The sequence below is a fragment of the Larimichthys crocea genome, chromosome I, assembly GCF_000972845.2.
Source record: "Larimichthys crocea isolate SSNF chromosome I, L_crocea_2.0, whole genome shotgun sequence".
Lineage (NCBI taxonomy): Eukaryota > Metazoa > Chordata > Actinopteri > Sciaenidae > Larimichthys > Larimichthys crocea.
Genome location: NC_040011.1, coordinates 34461843 through 34484433, shown reverse-complemented (window position 1 = coordinate 34484433; position 22591 = coordinate 34461843). Strand labels below are relative to the sequence as shown.

At 40.8% G+C, this 22591-nt stretch overlaps 2 protein-coding genes across 3 annotated transcripts in view; one reads left to right on the top strand and one right to left on the bottom strand.

Moving 5' to 3' along the window:
• Positions 1 to 22591, bottom strand: part of dock2 (dedicator of cytokinesis 2) — a 91955-nt gene that overhangs the window by 25340 nt on the left and 44024 nt on the right. The gene's annotated exons all lie outside the window — the stretch shown is intronic.
• On the top strand, positions 188 to 22499 carry insyn2b (inhibitory synaptic factor family member 2B). 2 transcript variants are annotated; one of them, XM_019263911.2, is made up of 4 exons: positions 189 to 1793; positions 10962 to 12862; positions 15434 to 15508; positions 20016 to 22499. In XM_019263911.2, exons 2-4 carry the CDS (start codon positions 11319 to 11321, stop codon positions 20197 to 20199), a joined length of 1803 nt encoding a protein of 600 aa, XP_019119456.2. In that variant the 5' UTR covers positions 189 to 1793; positions 10962 to 11318; the 3' UTR covers positions 20200 to 22499. The 2 variants fall into 2 exon arrangements, with proteins under 2 accessions (XP_019119457.2, XP_019119456.2); XM_019263912.2 differs by lacking the exon at positions 20016 to 22499 and having other exon boundaries at positions 188 to 1793; positions 10962 to 12669; positions 15434 to 16884.

Below are 22591 nucleotides of genomic sequence, written 5' to 3'. Positions count from 1 at the left end.
GAGAGGAGAGGAGAGGAGAGGAGAGGAGAGGAGAGAAGAGAAGAGAAGAGGAGAGGAGAGGAGAGGAGAGGAGAGGAGAGGAGAGGAGAGAAGAGAAGAGAAGAGAAGAGAAGAGAAGAGAAGAGAAGAGAAGAGAAGAGAAGAGAGGAGAGAAGAGAAGGATGATTTCATGCTTCTCTTCTCATCCTTTACTTCAACATCACTGTCATGCTTTGTCAGCTTATGTTTTTGTGCACTCGTGTAGTATTTCCGAAGGCCTCATTCATTGTACTGCACTCCCTGACTGCTTATGTAATTTTCACAAACACATTCAGACGGTCACACAGGCACACACCCCTTTGGTCATCTCACCAGAGGTCAACTGAAACACAACGCAAGGTGAGTCAACCACTTTGCAGTGGTGCATACATCACCAGTTATTTTCAGATGGGGAGGGTTCAGGAGAGACATTCACATGGTCATTGCATCAAGGGACCACTCAGGGAACACACAGGTAATAATTCATTGTCCACAGGAAAAAACACACACAGTCATAACTCAAAACACAGTTACGTAACACACACAACAGTTTTACTATACTTGTAAGAACCTCTGCTTTATTAGTGTTTATTTCAGAACTACTAGCATCAATATTATTTTTAGAAAAATAAATGAAATCTAACTAAACCTACTCCGATTTCTAACATAAAACTCAAAACTTTGAGCTGCCTGTAAAAGCAGTACATAGCAACTAAATATTCTCACCTTTCCTGATGCATGACGAATGAGGAAATTCATTTGCAAACACACACTTCCTACTGTGCACAAAAGACAAAGCACTCATAATTAAGCATAATTAGAACCTGATGTCATGTGGCGTTTAATCTCACTTTCTATTCAACTCATCTCATTTTTTTTGTCTTGTTTGGCTCAAGAAAGAAGTCAACATCCTCATCTGGTATGCAGAGGAGCAGACAGATTTAAAGAGAATAAGATAAAAGGGTGGAACAGTCAACCACAGAGGGTGAGGTGTGTGTGAGAGACGATGATGAAACAAGAGGAGAGAATGCCATGAGGAGGCTAAAGTGGGGCAAAGAAGAGGGAGGACGGCGACAAAAAAGAGGAGAACGAGGTGAAACTACCAGGGAGGGAAAGCAACAGAACAAGAAAGAGAGAGAGAGAGAGTGAGGCAATGCTACGCTAGTGTTCACGCAGAACAGCAGAGATATAAATAAAGTGACTAAAGAGTGTGTGTTCCTGTGTGTTCAAGCCTGTGTGTGTTTGTTTGTGTCCTGGCACAACTCCCGGGAGTAGACACTTTCATGCTGCCAAAGTTTCACTCGGTCTACCACCATGCCAGGGTCAATGCAGACACGCACACGCAGACACAAAAACCAGGGCATGGCATTGGATAAGCCACCAATCGAGACAGAAATAGGGATATAGACAGAGATAGAGGGAAAGAGAGAAGGCAGTGGAGGAATTAATGACAGAGTGACAGTGAAGATAAAGAGTGAGAAGCGCAGTACAGGAAAAAAAAATGGGTAGAGATAGATCTGAAAAAGGCAGAAAGAGGGGGAGAGGGAGAGAGGGAGAGAGAGAGAGAGAGGGAGAGAGAGGGAGGATCACTGGGCTCCGCGAGCATGCGAGGATCAGCAGCAACAGAACGAGACGGAGAGAGAGAGAGAGATAGAGAGCGGTAAAGAGTCTGAGGAGAGCGCTACTGAGGACTAAAGGACTATCAGAGATGAGACAGAGACAACGAGAACAAGGGAGAGGAGAAGTATGCGGACCAAAGAGGAGGATAAGAAAAGGTGAGTGACTGAGAAAGCAATGACAGACAGTTGGTGGAAAAGATTAGTCTGTGTGTGCAGTAAGTGTGTGTATGTTGACAGCATAAAAGCCTAAAATGTTTTTCTTATTTTGATAAAGATGCTCTATCATGACCCCCCTGAGGAATCTTTCCAGTCCCGTAGCCCACGGCTAGTACTTTAATTTCAAAGCAGCTCATACAAGATTTAAGACACTGGCCAGAATGGGAATAGAGCTAATGGTGATTGTATGGAAGAGTGCGACAGGGAGCCAACTCGACAAACGGACAAAATCCCTAGGTTAAACCTCTGGGACAAACAAAAAATATACAAACAAAAAATACAGTGTCTGGTGTTGGTTGGATATCTTATTTCCTACAGACTCGCTCTCATAGATTGGATAAAAGTGTCTAAAGCTTCACTTCAGGGAGGCTGTTTATAGCATTTGTATGTGTGTGTGTTTGTTTTCAAAGAAGAAGTGTGATCACAGCATTTAAACTCTGTGTGGATATATGTCTGCCTGTGTGCGTGTGTGTGTGTGTGGCAGGTGAATAATCCTATCCATCTGTCACAGTAGGATTTGATGCATATGATTGTGTGTGTGTGTGTGTGTGTTTGCGAACAGTATGTGCGTGGTGCTTATTTTGCGTGTTTCATCCTCCAACATTAATTACAACTTTTGCTTTTAACAAGCACTCCAAATGCTCCTGTCGACGTGTGTGTGCGCTATTAAAAGCCTCTGAGCCAATCGTCAGAACAGCTAGTGTAGCTTTAATATGGGATTATATTGCAATAACCCTTCTTTTATGCACTAATGCTGCTCCTGTGCATCTGTGTATGTAGTTATAGTTTTTTTGTTTTTGCAGATGAATTATTGTTTGACTGACAACAGAAATGATCAAAATTCTGTTAAGTTGCATGGAAAAATATATAAAAAATTGATATTGGACCTCTAGTAATGGAAGCACATTTGTTGAATAAATGATGTCATAATGATAGGGAGCTTGTTGCAGGTATATGGTTATTAGTGATCCATCACAATGTTGCTAAGTGCATTTCCCGGTTTTCCTTGAATGAAAGAATGATGCATAGCCAACACAAGCTGTCAGAAACTTTATTCGGTACTAATGAAATAATATTGCTTCCAGTTTCTCATAAATGTGCTTTATTCATTTATTTCCAAGTTTCTTTACTGCTTCACAGGTTTCATGTTTCAGATTTTATATTTTTGAGTGGTGTATATTTGTTTTAAAAATCTGTGTAAAGGCATTTCTGAGATTTATTTCTAAATACATTAAATATGTTGGAAAATAGTTGCTGAAAATGTGTGAAAAGACTATGAACGATAGTTAGAGGTTAAAACAGTTTTTCACCAGTTTTCAGTCCAGGATTTTGTGGGCAGTCCTAAAGGGTGGTTCGATGACATGCTGAGACCACCCTAGGCTTCCCCCTATCTCTCTGCTAGGGGTACCTAGAGAGATTAATTCATCTCGCTCATAGTGTTTCAAAGTTAGTCATGTAATTTTATGAACTCATCTGACATGTTTCACTTGCTTCAAAATAGCTGATTTCATAAACTTGTTGATATTTTTAATGGGTGGTTTGTAAGACTTTCTTCTTTGGTCTAACAAACTCAGAACACATATTTCTTTCTTTACATGGACATGGCATTTTTTTAGCATTTCCAAACTTTGTGTAAAAACTGTATAAAAGTAGAATATTGAAAACAGCTGCAGCTCAGATAGAGATAATTTGAAGGGGTATAATGTTAATTACAGGCTGGGCAACCCAAATCAATAGGTTATGACATTATACTGCATTGACTTTAATTATATCCCTTTTCTCCAGAGGATGACAGATGATGGAGAGAAAGAGAAATAAAGGTTAAAGGAGATTGACAGCGAGACAGAGTCGAAGGAAATGTGTGTATTTGCGTCCTTGTGAGTATGTGTGTGTGTGTCACTGACACTTTAGCTGCTTTGCTAACCAGATGGACAGTGAACAAGTGATGAGAAGGAGATGAGATGAGGTGAATGAGAAAGGGACTAGAAAGTCAGAAGGGGAGGAAGATGGATGAGGGGGAGAGAGAAAGGGCAGAGGGGGCAACAGGATGGAGAGATGGGTGGAGGAGAGATAGATTGGGGGTTAATGATGGAGAGATTGGATGGGACGTGCAGACAGGATGAGTGATACGGCAGAGAGGAGAGAGAGAGGAGATGATAGAAGAGGATGGAGAGAAGGGGGAGTAATCGGAGCACAGGTGAAAAGCAGGGATAAAAAGATGAGGTGACAAGAATAAAAGGCTAAAAAAGAGAGAGGGAGGATATTTGAGTGAAAATGCAAAACCCAGACTATATCACACACTATTAGCCAAGCTGATAAGATCAGTATGTGTGGTCGTGCATTTGCAGTTCCCCCTCTAATGTAGACACTTTGTTTTGCCCCCGTTGGCTCACAGGATCTAGTTTTCCAATTTATCGTGTTTATCTCTGGTTATCAAATATTTGATGGCAAGTGTCTCATAAATATTCAGTTTTACGTTGGTTTCTCTGCACTGCTGCTCAACAAACACACGTTCCTCAAGCCACCACCACAAAACAAATGAATTAAGCTGGCAGATGGATTTGTCAATGATACACTCTTTGTCTTTATTTCACCCCCTTTTTTCCGTTATAGGTACCTAACTGGTTGTAAATAAGCGCACACCATAAAATCCACAGACTTCACTTTGTATTTCTCTGAGGGCCCTCTGACTGGAACAGATGATCGATTTAAATTACGTCGTATTTATCCCCTCATGAAAAAAGTAAAAGAAGCTTAAAAAAGGATTCAAACCTTTAAGAAAATTATTTTTTTTCACACTAAATTAGGAGAGAATGAGCCTCAGACAGCTATAAACACATCCTTGACTAATTCATTTACATCTGTGAATATGTAAATGAACACGAGACATTGATTTATGATTTATATTCTCTACACATTACATTCAAGGACCACGGAATAGAATGAATTACAAAGATAAATTTGGAGGTGTGACTACTGATGATGTTCTTGCTTGCAACTGAGAACCTTTTCAAATGTATTCAAATTACTATCATTGTTATTATTATCTAAAGGCTCCTCAAAAAAAGGCTGGCAAGCTAAACCTAGTCAACCTTTTTGTCTTATGCATCACTGCTTCTAAACATGTATTCACATACAAAGTACATGATGCTCAGAGGAGTTTGTCCAAGGGCAAGGACAGTGTTGCTTTCAGGGTCACCATCACGTGATGGGCAGGAAATAAACTAAAAAGCTCAAAATCTGATTCTCATTTATGTTCAGAGCAATGTGACATCTTCATAGGCATAACAAAGAAGGTAAGCCAGATTGGAACATAAATTTATCATGAATACACAGTACACAATGTGCAGTAGAAAAGTGTTCCCCAAAGCTGAGCTCCGGGGGTGTTGCAAGATTTATCATATGATTTTAAATTAGTTTTTTTAAATAACATCCTAAAACTTTTTTTTTAAATCAACAACATTCATATTAACTATGTTTTATTTACCCAAGTCAGACCAGTGGGTTGTGCTCTCTCTTCCCACATGAACAGCAAGCTCACGTGTCTATTAAAGCGCCTGCAAACTCTGTTTGTTTTGTTTGTTTGTCTGTCTGTGTACAGCTGAAATCAGTGGTTGCCAGCCTTTTTCCTTAATGGACTCCCTTTTCTATCACTGAGTAAAACTGACAACCCCATAAACATATTTTATGGATATATCCTATTCTATTCAGTGCATAACAATAACAGAAGTAGTGACAAAGAAATGCTGATATATATCAGGGCCTCTTCTTGAAGCCTTGGCAGGCACTAGATGAGGTCAGGAGACCCAGGATGGGAACCACTACCTCCAGTAAATATTGAATGGAACCTGTGCTGTAGAACACGGCCCTTTTTTAAAATTCTATTTCTCATAAAAATGATGGTTTGTGTGCAGAGGAAACCTATTTTAAGGTCTCAGACACCAACATTTTCCATAGTTTGCAGTAGCTGCCTTGAAGAGACACTTGAGTCCCTTACTATCAGTGAGGCACACACAATCTGCCCCAAACAATGCTTCAGTGAAAACCAAACTTGGATTATGCTGGGTTAGCTGAGTCTTTTGGCTTTTGTGATATGAACCTTAGCCCTTTTGTGGCTTCTGGCTTTTCAGTCGAAATGCTGATTAAAGTGCACTGTCCCTGAAAAATACAGTTGGATCCAATTAAAATGCACAACAGGATGCAGAAAGCTGAGGCTTCCTGTTGTTTTGATGATCATTACTGGAATTTTTCCTTCTGTCTGAGAAGCAGGGATAAATGTTAGGCCACCATACTTAAGAAAATATGAACCAAGTGACCAATTATTGAAATACAGGGAACACTAAACATTAACTAAACATTGCATTCATAATGCATATCTGCAGTGCAGCATGCAAACATTAGACATCTGCTGACATACAATATTAATTTACAAGCAGTGATAAAACAAATACTAAGACTACTATTTATTACTGCTTCAAATACAGACACACCACTTTTTCTCACCGTACTTAATACACACACACGTCTGTACACAGCTGTGGAAGGCTTCTCAGTAATTCTGCTGAGTTTTATGTCTGCTGATCACATCATATCACACTGAAACAAGTAATCTAACAGCTCACACTCTTACTTAGCTCTCATCAGGTCTACCTGTGCTGACATCACTCAGGCTTCCCTCTACAATTATTCATCTTCAAATACTTGTGTAAGCCGTCTTGAAATTATGAGTCATATTCACGGAAATATGAAATATGTATTTTCATTGTGCAATATTGAAAGAACTCATATTTATTCAGATTGATTTGAGGAGTACCATTTTTGTAATAAATTGTCCTAAATCCTTTGACAATAAGTGTCCCTGAATTAATTAAGTGTTAGTTTTTAAAGTTTCAAAGGCTTGTGCAATCTAAGACATAGTGTTAATAAAACATAAAAGTTCATTGATTTATAAAATAAAAGGATGAAACACAAAAGTTTTCTCTCTTTGACTCCCTGATAGGAGAGAGGAAAAAACAGACTACAATACCCAAAATGCAGTGCGTGCCATGTCTCAAAGGGCTAGTAAGGTGCAGCATTTGTTCTGTTGTGGCGCTGAGTGGGCGAGCGAAGCAGTGTGATTACAGAGCACTAAAGCGAGTCTTAGACTCCCTAAAAACACATACACATATGGCCCATCAATCAGCTGCTGAAAAATGAGGCTCACCTTGAAACGACAGGGGACTCGATTCGCTGGAGCATTCAGTGCTGTTACCACCACAAAGGCGTAGGTGCGCACTCATGTACACACAAACACACACAGACACACACAAGGCCTCAACTGAGACTTCCTGCGCTGTAGATGATTCTTGAACAGCCCGAACCCACCAACTGGTAAATTAAACTCATTGCATGTATAAACAGATTTCATAAAAAGCTGCTCCCTGTAGTGTTTAAAGGCTGTGTGTGTGTGTGTGTGTGTGTGTGTGTGTGTGTGTGTGTGTGTGTGGTGACAGATGCTCTAACACACTTGCAGCACGTATTGACTACTCATAAGCTTTCCAGACCTCCTTCTTCCTCTCTTTTAATGTCTGTCTCAACACGTATCTCTCTTTTCTGTGCTTCTCTTTATTCTTTAACAAACTCCATCAGACATTTTAGAGATTTCAGCCTAAGAAAATGAGTCTTAACATCTCACCCTGACACACACACACACACACACACACACACACACACACTTTCACTTTCATCTTGTCATGATCCTTCTCCTTCATCTGTTCCCTGCCCCTCATCCCTACACCACATTTCACCTCCCTGTGCTGCCATCTCCCCTTTTCTCCTCTTTTGTAGCTACCCCTTCATCCCCACAGCCAGGAGCAATACCTCCCCTTTCCCTCCCCATTCATTTTGCACAGCCAGAGGTGTGATGTGGGCGAGAGACTATGATTAAATATAGAGACAGGCGGAGGGGAGAGAGAAACACAAAGCAAAGCAAAGACAGCATGACAGCAATGGAAAAGGGGGTGGTGAGTGGAAAAGTGTGACAACAAACACAGGTAACGATGAAAGACGAGAACGACAAGGTGAGAGTGGTATCCAATATATATATAGAGAGCGAGAGGTAGAAAGAGAGAGAGATAGCCACGTGCATCAGAGAAACTGATTTCTGAAGATATGGTGTCACTTTCTCCCTGACAGCCTGCAGGTCAGGGGTAACAAGTTAGACTTGAGATGGTAGGCGGCACACATTTAAACACACACTCAAACACACACACAGCTAGGGGGAGACAGTGAGAAGAGTGTGAGAGGGGGAAAGTTTGTTGCAGCAGGTGCTCTGGTGTGGCTGCTGGTGGAAAGACAAATGCTTGGAAATAAGCTGCAGTGAAATTACCTTCAATTGACTTAGTCTGAATCCCAAGGCAAACTGCTTGACAACACATATACACACTCAAACACACACACTCTTGCAAATGTGCACAAACGCATGCACATCTGTGGTCCTTACCAACTCTGTTGGGCACACAAACACTGCCTCTCTCTCTCGTTCTCACTCTTCCCCTTCCTCTCTCTTTGTTTGTTTCAGAGAAAATATCATCATCATCTGCAATTTCCTTTTTGCAAACAACACATTTCAGTCCATTTCTCATCCACCTGAAGGCTGCTGCCTGCTTTGCAAATGGATTTCACACACACAAACACACAAACCTGGATGGATGTGTGAACCCCTGGTCAAGACCTGTATGACCCATTCCAGGACAATGGTTGCCACTGTTACCATAAAAACCAATCATAAACAGTCCGGGCTGTCAATTATATGTGACCCCCTGCTAGCACTCAGGAAATGTAGTAGTCCTTGAGCCAAACACGCTGTCAAGATATTCATATAAATAGCAGCAATATGTCACCGAGGCAGAAATCCTTTGATCTGGTGCCTTACGTCAAGACCTTACATTTGAAAGCTCTGCTGTCTGTCTGTCAGTCTTGAGCACAATTGTGTGCCAGGAACTTTATCTAACACTAACTGCACAGTATACTTTGTGTGACACTGACTGTTGTCTCAGCAAACATGTAGAGAAGTTTCATAAAATAGGGAAACAGACTGAAAACAGTCTAAATTTAAACTGCTTCCAATTCTTAGCTGAGACCCATCAGCATAATAAACTGCATTCACTCAGTTTTAATATTTAATGATCTTAAATGAAACCTGAAATTTCAAAGAGTCTGACAATATTAATAACACTTGCTGTCAGAAAGAGAGAATGGATGGCCTCAAATGACATTTTTTAATTCTGCTCATGGTTTTTAAAAACAGTATGCGGTGTTAGGCTCCAAAATGGGTCGATTAAGGTCACACATAGCAGCATCGAGTGAATGTGTGCATGACTTTGATCCCCGAATACATATAAACTATTAGTGCAGCAGTCAGGGTCATCACAGTCAGTATGATTTAGTACCTGTCCAATGGTAAGAACATATAAACTGATATATTTTGGAAAACCTTGAATGTAATGTTCACCTTTGCCTTTGAGACCAGCTTATGAATGAAAACCTTCTTTGTCAGTAATCGCACGTGTTCTTAAACTAACAGGAGGACAAGGCCACAATTCATTTATTTTGAAAAATATTACACTGCTCCCTCCTTGACCCTATACCACAAGGATGTGTGCTGTGATGTTGCTGATCCAGCTGGCATAAAATAAGCTCTATCTCTGTGTGTGTCTCTGTAAGGATGCCAGCTGGTTTAACAGCAACATTAAGTGCAATGAAAGGACAAATCAAAACATTGATAGAGACATAAAAAAAAGAGTCTGCTGACTGATGCCTTGGACTAGCATAATTTAGTGCACAAATTATCTTTTGCCACCAGTTCTGTCATTTGCCTAAATAGACATCTGTTTAAAAGTAATGTCAAGGAATCAACAGCAAATAAGCTTCATGAGTGCCACTAAGGAATCACAGCTGAGCTGGAGTCTTTCAGCATAGATGATAGAAAGAAGTGTCTGACCTGGATCTACAAAATGTCTGGAGTGCATCGATGCTTGAATATTGTGCAGAGATGCTTTGAAGTCACAAAACAATTGCACAGGATTACAAACCACAGCACTGCCAATTACCCTCAGGAGTTAAATGTGTGTTATTGGGTGATACCATTAGCTTAAATGAAATGTAAATTTAAACATACAAATGTCTATAAAATATCAAATATGAATACAATACTTGAAAGCAGTATAAACAAATTTCTAAATTAAATGAATTTGTTTAAAGAACCTCCATCTACTCTCATATCTTTTTTTCTTTGATATACCCTGCCAATATGTGCTGCTGCAATGGCCCAATTTCCTCCTAAGGAAAAATCAGATATAATATTATCTTGCCCCAATTTCTATCAGCTACTCATAGTGTCATAGTGCGGCATTAAAGTATTCTATGTCGATTCTCAAGTGATTTGAAGTGACCAAGATCAAAAGGCTAATTTTGCTCTCCTCCCAAATAACCCAAACTATTTTGACCAAGCATATTAATACAAGCCCAGATAAGGCTTTGTAAAGGCTTTGTAAGTAAAAGAGGTCTACTCCATCAAAAAAACAGAAGGATAGTCAGCAACAATGTTGCAGAGCCTGAGTCATTAGACAGATTCCCAAACTGCTTCTCTGAGAGATGTCATGGCATGATGCATCATCAGTTTACATACTGCTGTGAGAGGCAAACATAACATCATCATGTGACAGACTGTGTCATCGTGGAATAAAAAGACTGCAAAGACATCTGTAGGTTCAATAAAGATTTACTCACAACCTCCTGGGGTGAGTGTGCAACTTTGTAGAGGCAAACGCTATTACCCTTAAGATAGGTCTAGTCTTTTGTGTTCCTTCAAGAGAAACGGCTTGATGAGATTTAGAGTTTTGCCTCTCTAACTCGAACCCACCTGCTGGTCTAATAAGAGGTTGATAGAGTTCTATTGATCTGGTCAGCGTGTGCATTCAGTCGAGGTCAAAGCTTTTATATGGTGCTTTACGTGCCTAATGTCTGTGTCTCTTGTTGCCAATCTGACCATTTATTCCCTGTTATCCCTGCTTTCTTCTATCATTTCTCTCTCTCACTGCCTCTCTTTTTTTCTCTTTCCCTCTCAAGAACGAACCCGCAACGCCCAGAGAATCCATCCAACTCCTCATCTGCGAGCCACTGGTTAGAGGCAGAGAAAAGCTGTGAAAGTGATGTCCAGTCAGAAGTAGCTAAAGCAATAAGGAGGTCATTAATAGAAGGACACTGAGCGTGTATACCCTTATTGGATATTGAATTCCTGTCTCCAGCTTCTACATACAAACTCTCCCACACCGGCTCAAAAATACACTGGATTCATCTGGATAAACAAAAGCTGGAAACATTGCTGCTTTCCATTGGATATAATCTGGTTGACGTTGGCTAATGTCACCACTCGCCTCTATACCGTTCAGCTCCTCAGGGGGCTGAGCCAGTCTGTAGTGGAGCATGGGCAGGAGGGTGGCGGATCCAACCAATCCTGTGCCTGCGCTGGGGGTTCCCCTGGCAGGGGGGCGATGGGGCCTGCCGTGCAGTGTCGGGGTGCAAACATCTCCCGGGCTGCGGATTCTCCCATCCATCAAACGACACGGCAACCAACCAACCAACACGCATCGGCCACTCACCAGGGCAACAGAAAAACCAACTTCAGCGGAGACAGCGGAAGTTATCAGAAGTGACAGCAACAGTCTGCCGGTGTCCAAAGAGACATCTCAGAACAAGATCAACAGTCTGACACAGGACGACATGGGGTCACAAGGGTCAGGCAACGGAGTTTACTGCCAGATTAAATCTGTACGGACAAATTCCAAGGATACAAGAGCTAAAAGGACAGCTAGGTATACAAATGGCAGTGTGGTAACCTCTGATGTGGTGGGAGGAGTTTGCACTGAGGTCACAGAGGGTAAGGAGCTAACCCACGAGAGGAGGAGGGTGCAGTCTTTACGCGGGGAGGGCCATCGATCTGTACTAAAGACGGCAAGTGTTTGTACGACCATGCACGCCACCCTACCGCGGCCCTGTCGAATGATGACGACTTCCCCATCCCGCCTTTGTGGGACGTGTGGGAGGAAACGTTCACAGATCACACCATGCACAGGTGCATGTCGCAGGAGGGCTCTCAATCAAATAACAGCCAGCCAGACGTTACCTAATCCATCACGGACACAGTCTGTGGCTCTGAACCAGTCGAGGAAAGAGTCTGCTGTGGACTCCAAAAACACAGACACAGCAAAGACCTCCATGCACACTTCAGTAAAGACTACTCAGATACCACAGCTGTCACACACTATACCGAAAACACACAGCTCACATTCCAACCACACAGTCCACACTCAGAACAAAACAAAAGATTCAAAGCAGCGGACCAGGCCACATTCTGCAGACCTTACTCTTTACAAGGATTCAGCCACACAAACAACAGACATATACACACAAAACAACACAGACCGGACCACACCTACGACACACACACAACAAGCACACACACCATCTGCAGAAGAAACAGACAAAAACAAGAATGACTCGGCTGAAATTCAGCACCCTGATGAACACAAACACACATCAGCTTGTATCACTTCTAAATCTCAAGCTTCTTCCCTTCACAGTCGCTCAAAATCTATCAACACTCCACCCATTCCCCCGAAAAACTCTCCTAAACCCACTCGTTCCCAACTAGGTACACCTGTAGTGCAAACCAAAAACAGCCAGGAGAACGTGAAACAAACATCCTCAGAACGGAATAAACTCATGGACTACGCAAGACAGAAGAGCAAGTCATTTGATGACCACACTCTACCTTGTAAGACTCATATGAAAGCACAATGTAATGGGGCTCCTGGAGGATTGTTGGGTGGAAAAGCAGTAAATGCGCCACGTGGGCTGGAGAGTCAGCTTCAGAGTGTGGAGGAGAACCTAGTGTCCAACCAGGAGAAGATCAAGGTGCTTCTCAACGTCATTCAAGACCTGGAGAAGAGCAAGGCTCTCAGCGAAGGGTGAGAGAAGGGAGTTTAGGAGGGAAGAAATTAAGAGAGAGAAGGGGAGATAAGGGATGGAAGTATATAAGAAGAGGAAAAGAAGAACTAGAGGATGAAGGGTGAAATGAGACACAAAAAGAGGGTTAGATACCAAGATAGAGAGCGAAAAGAGAAAATGAAGAGGAGGATGAAAATAGAGATAAGAGTGTGAGACAGTGAGTTGGAGTGATAGAGAAGAGGGTTTCATGGGAGTGTGCAAGATTAAGAAGAAAGTAAATTTGAGATTTTATAGGAATATATATAGATGGGCTTTCAAGTCCGTGTAATGGATTTTAAATGTCAGGCAGACCAGTGGAGAATTGCTGTAGCGTGCGTGTGTGTGTGAGAGAGAGAGATCCAATCCTGTAGGGATATATGATACCTGCCAGCATATACTCAAGGCCTTACTCTGTCCTTTAATCTTATATCCCTTATAGGGTATGTACTCCTAACTGTAACAGTATCCCTTAGAGACACTCTGCAGCCCACCATGTTAAACCAATCAGTTCTTCACTCTCTCTCCTGCTAATTCTTTTATTCATAAATCCTCCTTTCCTGCTACATATCCTTTGTTTCTCTCCTCTTCATGCATCCCAGTTGGTTTCTTTACTCGCTACATTTCAATCAACGCCCTCCCCTCTCTCCGAGGCTCTTTAAGCAGCTTCAAGCTATTCATTTCTTTCTCCACCTCCACTCTCAGACCTCTGCTCCCCATTCTTAATTAATACCTTTTCTCACTCCTTATCTTTCTTTCTTTCTTTCTGCACCTCCACATATAAATCCTGTCTGCGACTGTGAATCACTCCTTTGACCTCTCACTAGTTTTTGATCTTCCCTGTCTCTCTCTCCTCCCCCAGACAGCCTGTCCGTCACTCTCCTCTGCTGTCAAGTGTTAGCTGTCACTGTTTTGTTTCCCCCTCCCTCTATCACTCCCCATTCTTTACCTCCTCATCCTCCTCTTCACCATTTCACCTATACTGTCTCTTCTCCTTTACCATGTGTCATTGTCCCACCTTAACTTTCAACCTTTTTCACCCATCTCTCCTTTCTAATTTCTCATGACATTCGTAATTCTGCTACCAAACTAATTCCTTACATTTTTGCTTCTTTGCATCTTCGTACACCACCTAATTTTCCTCTTTCCTCCCTTCATCCTTCACTCCTTTCTGTTTGGGGTTCAAAGATGTCTTTAGCTCTAGACTAATCCCTATCAGATTACCTTTGAGAACTGTAATTAATGTAATAAGGCTCCTAAACTCTGTGAACACGCTGTCCTGCCCTGTGTGACTGTATAAGATTATGTGTTCATATCCTTCAGTGTGCGTGTGCTTGTTATGAGGACGTCTCATGCTAAGTGCGTAAAAAAAGGGGGGTAAATAGCAGACGGAGAGACAGATGTAAGAGAGAAGCAAAGACAGAGAGCAATTCAGAGAAAAAGACATCAAAAGAAATCGAAAGTAAAAGAACTAGAAGAAGAAGTAAGAGGGTCTACATGCATTTGATGCTGTGCCAGAAAAGTGGGCTGTTGCTGTGCTGTTTTGCTCTCCTGAAGCAAATACGTATCTTCTCTTGCTGTTGTTGTCTTTGATAAAGACCGGTAGGGAAGAAAAGCTGATGCCAGTCACACGGTCTATCTCCATGTAATTAAAATGTCTATTTTATCAAAATAAATCAGCTACTCACATAGTTCAGTAAAGGGCAGCCAAAATATCTTGGCAAAATGAAACGTTTTAATTACATGGCAGTCAGCATGAGCTTGTCAGACTTTTTGATTTTTTTTTTTTTAGCCGACTTGATTTTCCAACAGCTCTGTAGTCTTGTTCAACCTTGTTAACATGGTGTGCATGCATAATCACATTTTTTTGGAGAGTGGCAATGTGGACCAAATTTCAATACAGTTATTTTCTAGTATTAAAGATAATACAATGCTTTTCACAGAACATTATGCTTATAATATTAATGTCAGGTAATGTTTGGCTCCCAGACACTTAGACAGTCACTGCAAACAATGCCCAGTGGTTATTTTCACCTGCCTGTAATCACAAACAGGCAGGATTTAACCCACCACGACTATTCAGCCTGCTACTTCTGTAACCCATCTCCCTTTACCTGCTGGGTTACATCACATGCACAACATCAAACTCTTATTTTGTGCCCTTTGACGATCAACAGACAATACACCTCATGTTGCTGAACTGAATATGTGTAGGAGGAAAGAGCAATAACAATTGTGACTCCAGCAGTCATGAAAGCAAGACTCTTTACAGTCAACAAAAGCTAGGCTTGTTTCTAGTGCAAAATAGCTATTTCTATGATTTCTTCCCGTTGTCGAACCACAGTGCAAAATGTTAAGTGTAGTTTAGTTTGAGACTTTAGTTTTTTTAGTAGCTGACACCAAATTCTGCTATTTATTGATCAGTTTTGCGATTACCACATGACATAAATAACAAAATATCAGTAGTTTAAAAGCTTTTCATGACATCAGATGTGTTTTCAATTAAACTCCTCTTGCTAGCGTGTGTGAATGTTTGACATGTGTTGTTTCTGCAGTCGCAGCTCATACAGAACTGGTCAGGACATTAACAACTGCCCCACCTGCCAAAAGACAGCCTGCATCATCTACAGGTAACCTGATCAACATAATGAGCTTACTGCATTACATAACCCAACGATGACAACTCATTCTTTCCTAGAGTGTAATAAACAGCCCTGAAACTTCTCTTGAAAACTTGTCTTTTGTAGTCTTGAAAATGTTCAATTTCCTGAGGTTTCCTAAGTTTTTTTTTTTTTATCACTTATTCAGCACATATTCCTTTTTTGTTTTTGTATTCAGTTTTCATTAGCCTTTCTTCCTGGTATCCTGCTGTCTCTGCCCTTTTCTCACACTCTGATAATTGTACTACTTATACAATGTATCACTATTATATGAAATATGCAAGACTATGAGTGATCACCCTCATCAATATTGAAATGAATACGTGTGTTATTCTAGAGATTAGAAGAAATGCTCTCTCCAGGAAATTTATTTACACACAAAAGAAAGCTCTGCGCAAACACGCAAACTAATCCAACACCTAAATGATGCATCTTTTCAGTGCCAGTGATCCCTTGTGTGTGTGACCTAAATAAATAACTGCATTGTTAGATCCTCTGGAACTTATAGAACTGCTCACCAGCAATGTCATATCACATATAGTTTAATCCCCCTATCACCTTCACCCATTCAATTCTTATTTCCATCTTTTCATTATGTAAATAATTCCATCTTGCCTGCTCAATCCCTCTTTCATCTCTAAGTTTCAATCAGACTAGTTTCCTCCATACATCTTTGCCTCGTTCCATCTGTCAATTGGCATTGCTATAATCACCTGTGCCCCTCCAAGACTCTGCTCTTTCTCTGTACAGCACACACAAGCTGGAAATGTGGATTTTTTGTAGCTTCACAGACAACACAGAATGAGAAACAGAAACAGAAGTATTTGCTTGCTGTAACTTGTAGAATCTGGCACCAAACCCTCCTTTTAATCCAAAACTTTTTGTGTGCATGTATCAGACCAAAGCTAGGCCTGAAGCTAATTTTGCTTGTTTACAATCATATATAAACCTACCTCGCAGGCCACAAGGGATAAAGACAGATCTATCTCTCCAGCTCGGCCTGATTTACAAAACCACTCTCCTCCCAGTAGGCACACATCTGCATCCCTCCTGTATTTTTACTTTCTACTTCTCTGTTGTTTCATCTCTCCATCTCTTCACACTTGTCCAACTCACTCTTTCTCCTCATCCCATTCTGCCCTTGATCTTAATTAACACAGCAGAGTCCTTAGCTCAGTAAATTGTAATGAACACCAAGGGAAAAGAACTGCCACAAGGTAACATATCCACAGATATATCCATACGGATATACAGAGATGTAAATAAACACATGCAAATCTTCCCCCACTCTATACGGAATCATATGCAAGCACATACACCCAAAGATGAAGACAAGGGAGCACAAACTGCACGCAACTAGCTATGCTACAAATTCTCTGGCCTGTCAAATTTACTGCTTTTCCTTGTTTTATACTTTTTTAAAACTGAATATCTTATGAGAGAACAAACTACACAAGACGTTATCAAGGAAACAATTGGCAGCATCGGTTTTGATGGCATTAGTCCTAATGAAAAGATGTTACATAACCATTCTCTATTGAAAGCTCTCCATGTAATATTCAGCAGAAACTGAAAATGCTTGTTACAGGAATTTAAAAATAAATTCTAATAATAATTCTTTTATAAATAAATACATATAATATACATAAACCTACTCTGAACATGTGCAAAGAAACTTGTCATTACATAGTAACCACAAAAGAACATCTAACCATAGTATTAGACATTACAATACATCTCAAGACCAAGAATTTTGATTCAGATATTTGTTTTTTGTTTTTAGTTGTCTTTGTTTTTTACGTTTTTATGGGTTGAGTCAGGCCTGATCTCCTGAGGAGCATATTGCTACTTCTCACGTCAATGTATTCCTTCTTTTCTCTCCCTCTCAGTCTCAGAGATTTATGTTTTCTACTCCACTTTTCGTTTATGTTTCTTGCAGACATGCAAATACAGTCATGTACACACACATGGTAATTAAAGTCTTTGCAAACACACACTCACACATACAGAGAAACAAAGAAATTAATATATTTCACGCTACATGATGGATGTTACTGACTTGGACAGATATGCAGAATTTGCATTTTCTTCTCAAATATCAGTAGAAGGTTCTGACATAAATTACACATTACATGTGCAGACAAATACATTTTCAGAAATCCATTATAACAAACACACAACAGTCAGAAGTGGAAGAGCTCAATTTGTTTGACTGGACAGTAACAACCTTATTAAATTCTCAAAGAGGATTCTGGGAAAAGAGGATCGTAGACAGAGACACGTAAGCGGAGGATGATACGCGTGGGACTGAAACATCCATCCTAATGATTTGTAGTGGAAAAAAGGGTTTTTGATGTGGGCTGGCTGCCTGAAGATGGTTTGCCATTGTCAGTCCTAATTAATGTATATGCTGAGAGACAAGTTGGAGATCTTTTGACAGCCTCTCTGTTCACATTAAAATATTCAGGCACGTGTACACTAACACCTAAAGGTATTCTGTCACTTTCTGCTACTCATACATACACGTAAGAAGTAAGTTTAAATGCATTCGTTTATTCAACAGGGACAGTGTGCAATAGATGTATTGCACATGATATACCAACACTGTGCACATTCGTTTTGTTGTACATATACAATGTACAGTACATTATAATATAAAAATTATAATCTCATATAATACCAATATATATTGAAACTAATACTAATATTGTGGGGCTTTCTTTCCACGCTTTTGTGGTTGTAATGGAAAAGGCAGTTAGACCAAATTTATTTTGCGGAAAACACAACCATTTCTGAAAAACATGACTCACCCTCACTTTAGATTTAAAATTTTGCTGAAGATGACAGCTTGCAGAACAAACTAAAAGCAGCAGAATTTTCTACTGTGCTATAAGCCCATGAACAATAGTGAGAGGTATGGATAGAGAAAGGTAGAGAGGTAGTTAGGGAGGACAGAGGGAGGTGGAGGTTGAAACCTGGTAAATTGTGTGGATAGAGAAATATAGAAAACAAAAGAGACTATACTGAGTGAATGTAAGACAGGTGTAGCACAGGTATGTGTGTGTGTGTGTGTGTAAACAATATTTGGCGGTGTATATGTGTAGTCAGAGTACATCTCCTTTATTATTTATTCATGGCAGCCATCTCCCTTCCTCTGTGCCCATCAGAGCTTTTACTTCCTCTTCTATTTACTGATTCCCACACTCCTTTCCATCACTGCACTCTTTCAGGGGAGCCAAGACCTTTCTGCCCTCCTCTCTCCTTGTCTCTAGTGGGCCTCTGTCCTCTCCTCTTTAACTGATTCCTACTATCGTTTTGTTTTCCTCCTTTATTCTACAGTAACCTCTCTGCCCTGGTTTATTAAAGCTCTCTCTTTTTATCTATCCATCCCTCCATCTCCCAGAAGAGAGTTTCTTTCTCTTCCATACGTCCCTGTATGCTCCTTTTTCCAATCAGTCAGCCGTGGGCTTGTTGTGGAAGATGCACACGTAGGATGTCAGGGGAGCACATATGTGTTTGTACAGTGTATGTTGGGATGTTGGGATAGTGGGATGTTGGGAAGGGTGGGTAGTTGTCTCTACTCTCGCTGCCTCATCATGTGGCTCATTAACTCCAGATACCAGGCCTTATGCAGCTCCACCCGTGAAATCCAAGTCAACACACACACACACACGCACACGCACCCACACACACACACACACACACACACACACATATTCTCTTACTCACACAAAACCATAGTAAGAGGAGAGAGAAGCTCAAAGTCTACTACACTATGACCTGCAGCAGTGGACACTTCAGAGGCGGTGAGGAAAAAGGGTGCGAGAAGGACGAGAGGTGGGAGGGGGAATAAGAGAAGCATAGAAAAAGAAAGCCAAGAGGGTCTGCTTTGAACACATCAGACGAGCAAAAAAAAAAAAAAAAATCTTCCTTCCTTTTAGCTTCTCCATTTTGCAAATGCTCCTCTCCTTGCCTCTCCTCTCCATTCCTGGGATCTTTTTTATTCTCCCCCCACCCCTCTCATCTCGCCATCCTGTGATCTATTGGTGCATGAAACGCAGAAGAATACTATGGACGTGAAATGAGTGCTGAGTTGAGGCCTATGTGAAAGTATGTGTGCTGAAGGTGCACATATCTGACTTAAGAACACAACAGGATTTAACATCTCTATATAAAAGTGCATTATGTGTAAGTACTACCTCTCTTTAAAAGGTTTTGTCAGCATTTTGCGACTACATCTTAAAACTCCTTCACTCACCTTTCTCCCAATCCCTCTCTTTCTAATCTCTTTCTGCTCAGCAGACCTCCACTTGTCCTCACATCACTTTGCTCATCTCTCCTCTACTCACTTTTAATCTCTTTTCGTGAAAAATGAGCTATATAAATAAATTTGACTTGATTTAACACTACCCCAACCTCTAAACTGTGCTCTCTCCTTCCTTCCCCTTAAAGTGCTGTCTCTCTCTCTCCTCTCCAGTGTGGAGCATGATTTTCGACAGCAGGAGGTACGCTTACTGGGGGTAATGGAGGCTCTGGAGGGGGAGTATGATGTGCCTGCCCCCACTCTGAACAAGCCCACGCTAGCTCCTTCCTCTTCCAACCGCCCAAACACTAAGGCCCGTGTCAAGAAATTTCGCAAGAAGTGTTTCTGGTGGCTGTAAAGCTTTGGGGAAAACCCACAACTACCTTTCTGGCCATATGGCACATGAGTGATGATTATATTTCAGGAGAACAGAGACCCCAACATTTTGGAATAAAGCATCTCTCTCATGGTCCCGTGGGCATGTTTAAGTGTCATTAAAATCAACTGGAGCATTCCTGTAAATGGCACTTTTTCCACAGAAATCCATCGTCAGCTCTGAAAATATACACCAGGGGACCAGTTAAAGAAAGAGGAAATGCAAGATGGAGGAAGGACAAGAGGACCAAAAGAGCAGCTGAACTTTCCTCTCAGATGTGTCTAAGAGGGAGATCAAGATCACTATGACCTTCTCTCTGTGGAATCCAGACCTCAGCGACTGATTTGTGATTAACTTTAAGTGAGAATACTGTTTTCTCATAACAGTTCTGTAACAGAAAAATGAAGCATTAACACTTTGGATGACAGACGGGTGTACTGTTTGTCACTTGGCTGAGTGGTTGTCTAGACAGATGGACAGATGCATGATCGGAGACATGCCAAGACGGATTCACGCCTACAATAGACAATGAATCTTCAGTTTCAACAGTTTTTGGCTGAAGCAATAAGCAGGGAAATCGGAACAATTTTTGAAATCCAAGGAACTAATGGGAATACTGTGTCTTTGGATGGCTTGATAGCCAAAATTTGAATGTAGCAGCAACTGAACAGCAAAGAGGATACAAGTGGGAAACAAGATGATGAGCTCTCTGGAAACAGAGCTAGCTCACTGGATGGATATCAGGCTTTGGGAGTGTGCAGTGGAGATTAAAAATTGTATAAAGAATACTTAAGAGACAATGTGATAGGCAGCTGATCACAGACTGACAGGCCGTGTCAGATAATTTCAAATTCTGTCAACGTTGTCTGACAGAGTGATTGATTCTCCCCTTTATCAACATCCAAAATGGAAGTGTTTTGATGTAAGCTCAATCTTGTTTCAAGGATTTTGACACAGTCACATACACGTTCATGCAAACACACACACATAACATACTCACTGAAACAAAAGCAAGAACTCTGCGCACACACACATTACACAGTACAGGATACTCATACTGTACACACACTTGTGAACCAGTGCAAACTAGGGGTAGACCAGTTATCACTTCACAGTTAGTTATTGGCTTGTGTTCATGTTTCAAATATGTATCAATATTTGCAAAGTCTGAGCGAATAAAAAACAAATTGTGCAGAAGAATGCCCTATTGTTGTGCAACATATGGAGACCACAAAACCATCCGTTTCATGTGATTTAGCACCCACCAACTGTGACTTTCTACAGTTTCACAGTGAGTACATGCAGTAAATTGTCTAGTAAAATCAAAACAGATTTTTTGAAAAGTTATTCCCCAATCATCTTGTTTACACATACATTTAATATACAGTAGATAATCATTTCCATATCTAGCATTTGTTAAAGCTAGCTGGTTAATTAGGCCACAACAGAGCAACAAAGATCAATGCTAAAAACATACAATCTCACATAAATATCAAAAAACATTATCAGGTCAAGGTATGTTATCCCATTCAAAAGTGCAATTTTAACTAATTAAACAACGCCTTTGTAAAACCATAACCAATTAGTAAAAGAATATCATACTATATCACAAACTATATATTGGCAGACATGCCTTTCATCGGAAATGAAATCTTTTAAAAAAAAAAAAAAAAAAAAATGTATGGGTCTATCCCAGTTGCAAACATACACTATTATTTTGCACACACACACACACACATACACACACACACTGCTTAGTTTACTGCAGTTTAGAGTGTATCCACTAATCTCACAAGGTCGTACTTCAGCTGCCTCTGGATGACACAACTTAGAATCCTGGATGACACCAATCTTACTAATTAAAGGTGGAGTCAGCAAATGTGGAGAAAGATCGTGGATATTTGGTTTCAGCACATTAGCATGTGCCAGATTTACCGCCCCTCTCACTCCCACTGCCAGCTCCCCCCCCACCACCATCTCTCCTTCTCCTCCCCTCGCTCTTGTCCTGTGCACAAGCACGAATGCCCCCTGTTGCTGTTGGCTGGAATGGTGTATTTCCCATTTACAGAGCGAGGGCTGTGTACAAACACCAGGTTTTTTCAGCGTGTACACAGAAAGTACAGGTAGCAGACTGTGAAGGGATATTTGCTGAATTGGACAAAAATTGTACTGAATGAGAATCGCTAACTGCACCTTTAACTATAACACTCTGAGCTCCTACAATGTCACTCCCCCTGATCTTCCTCTTCTATGTACAATAAAAGTGTGTATTTTAAACAAAATGTGCTGTTGTTGACATACTTTGGGTTTCAGAATAAGACTGCATACCAGACAAGGATTTTTCCGAGCCGTTTTACTACTTCAAAGACACACT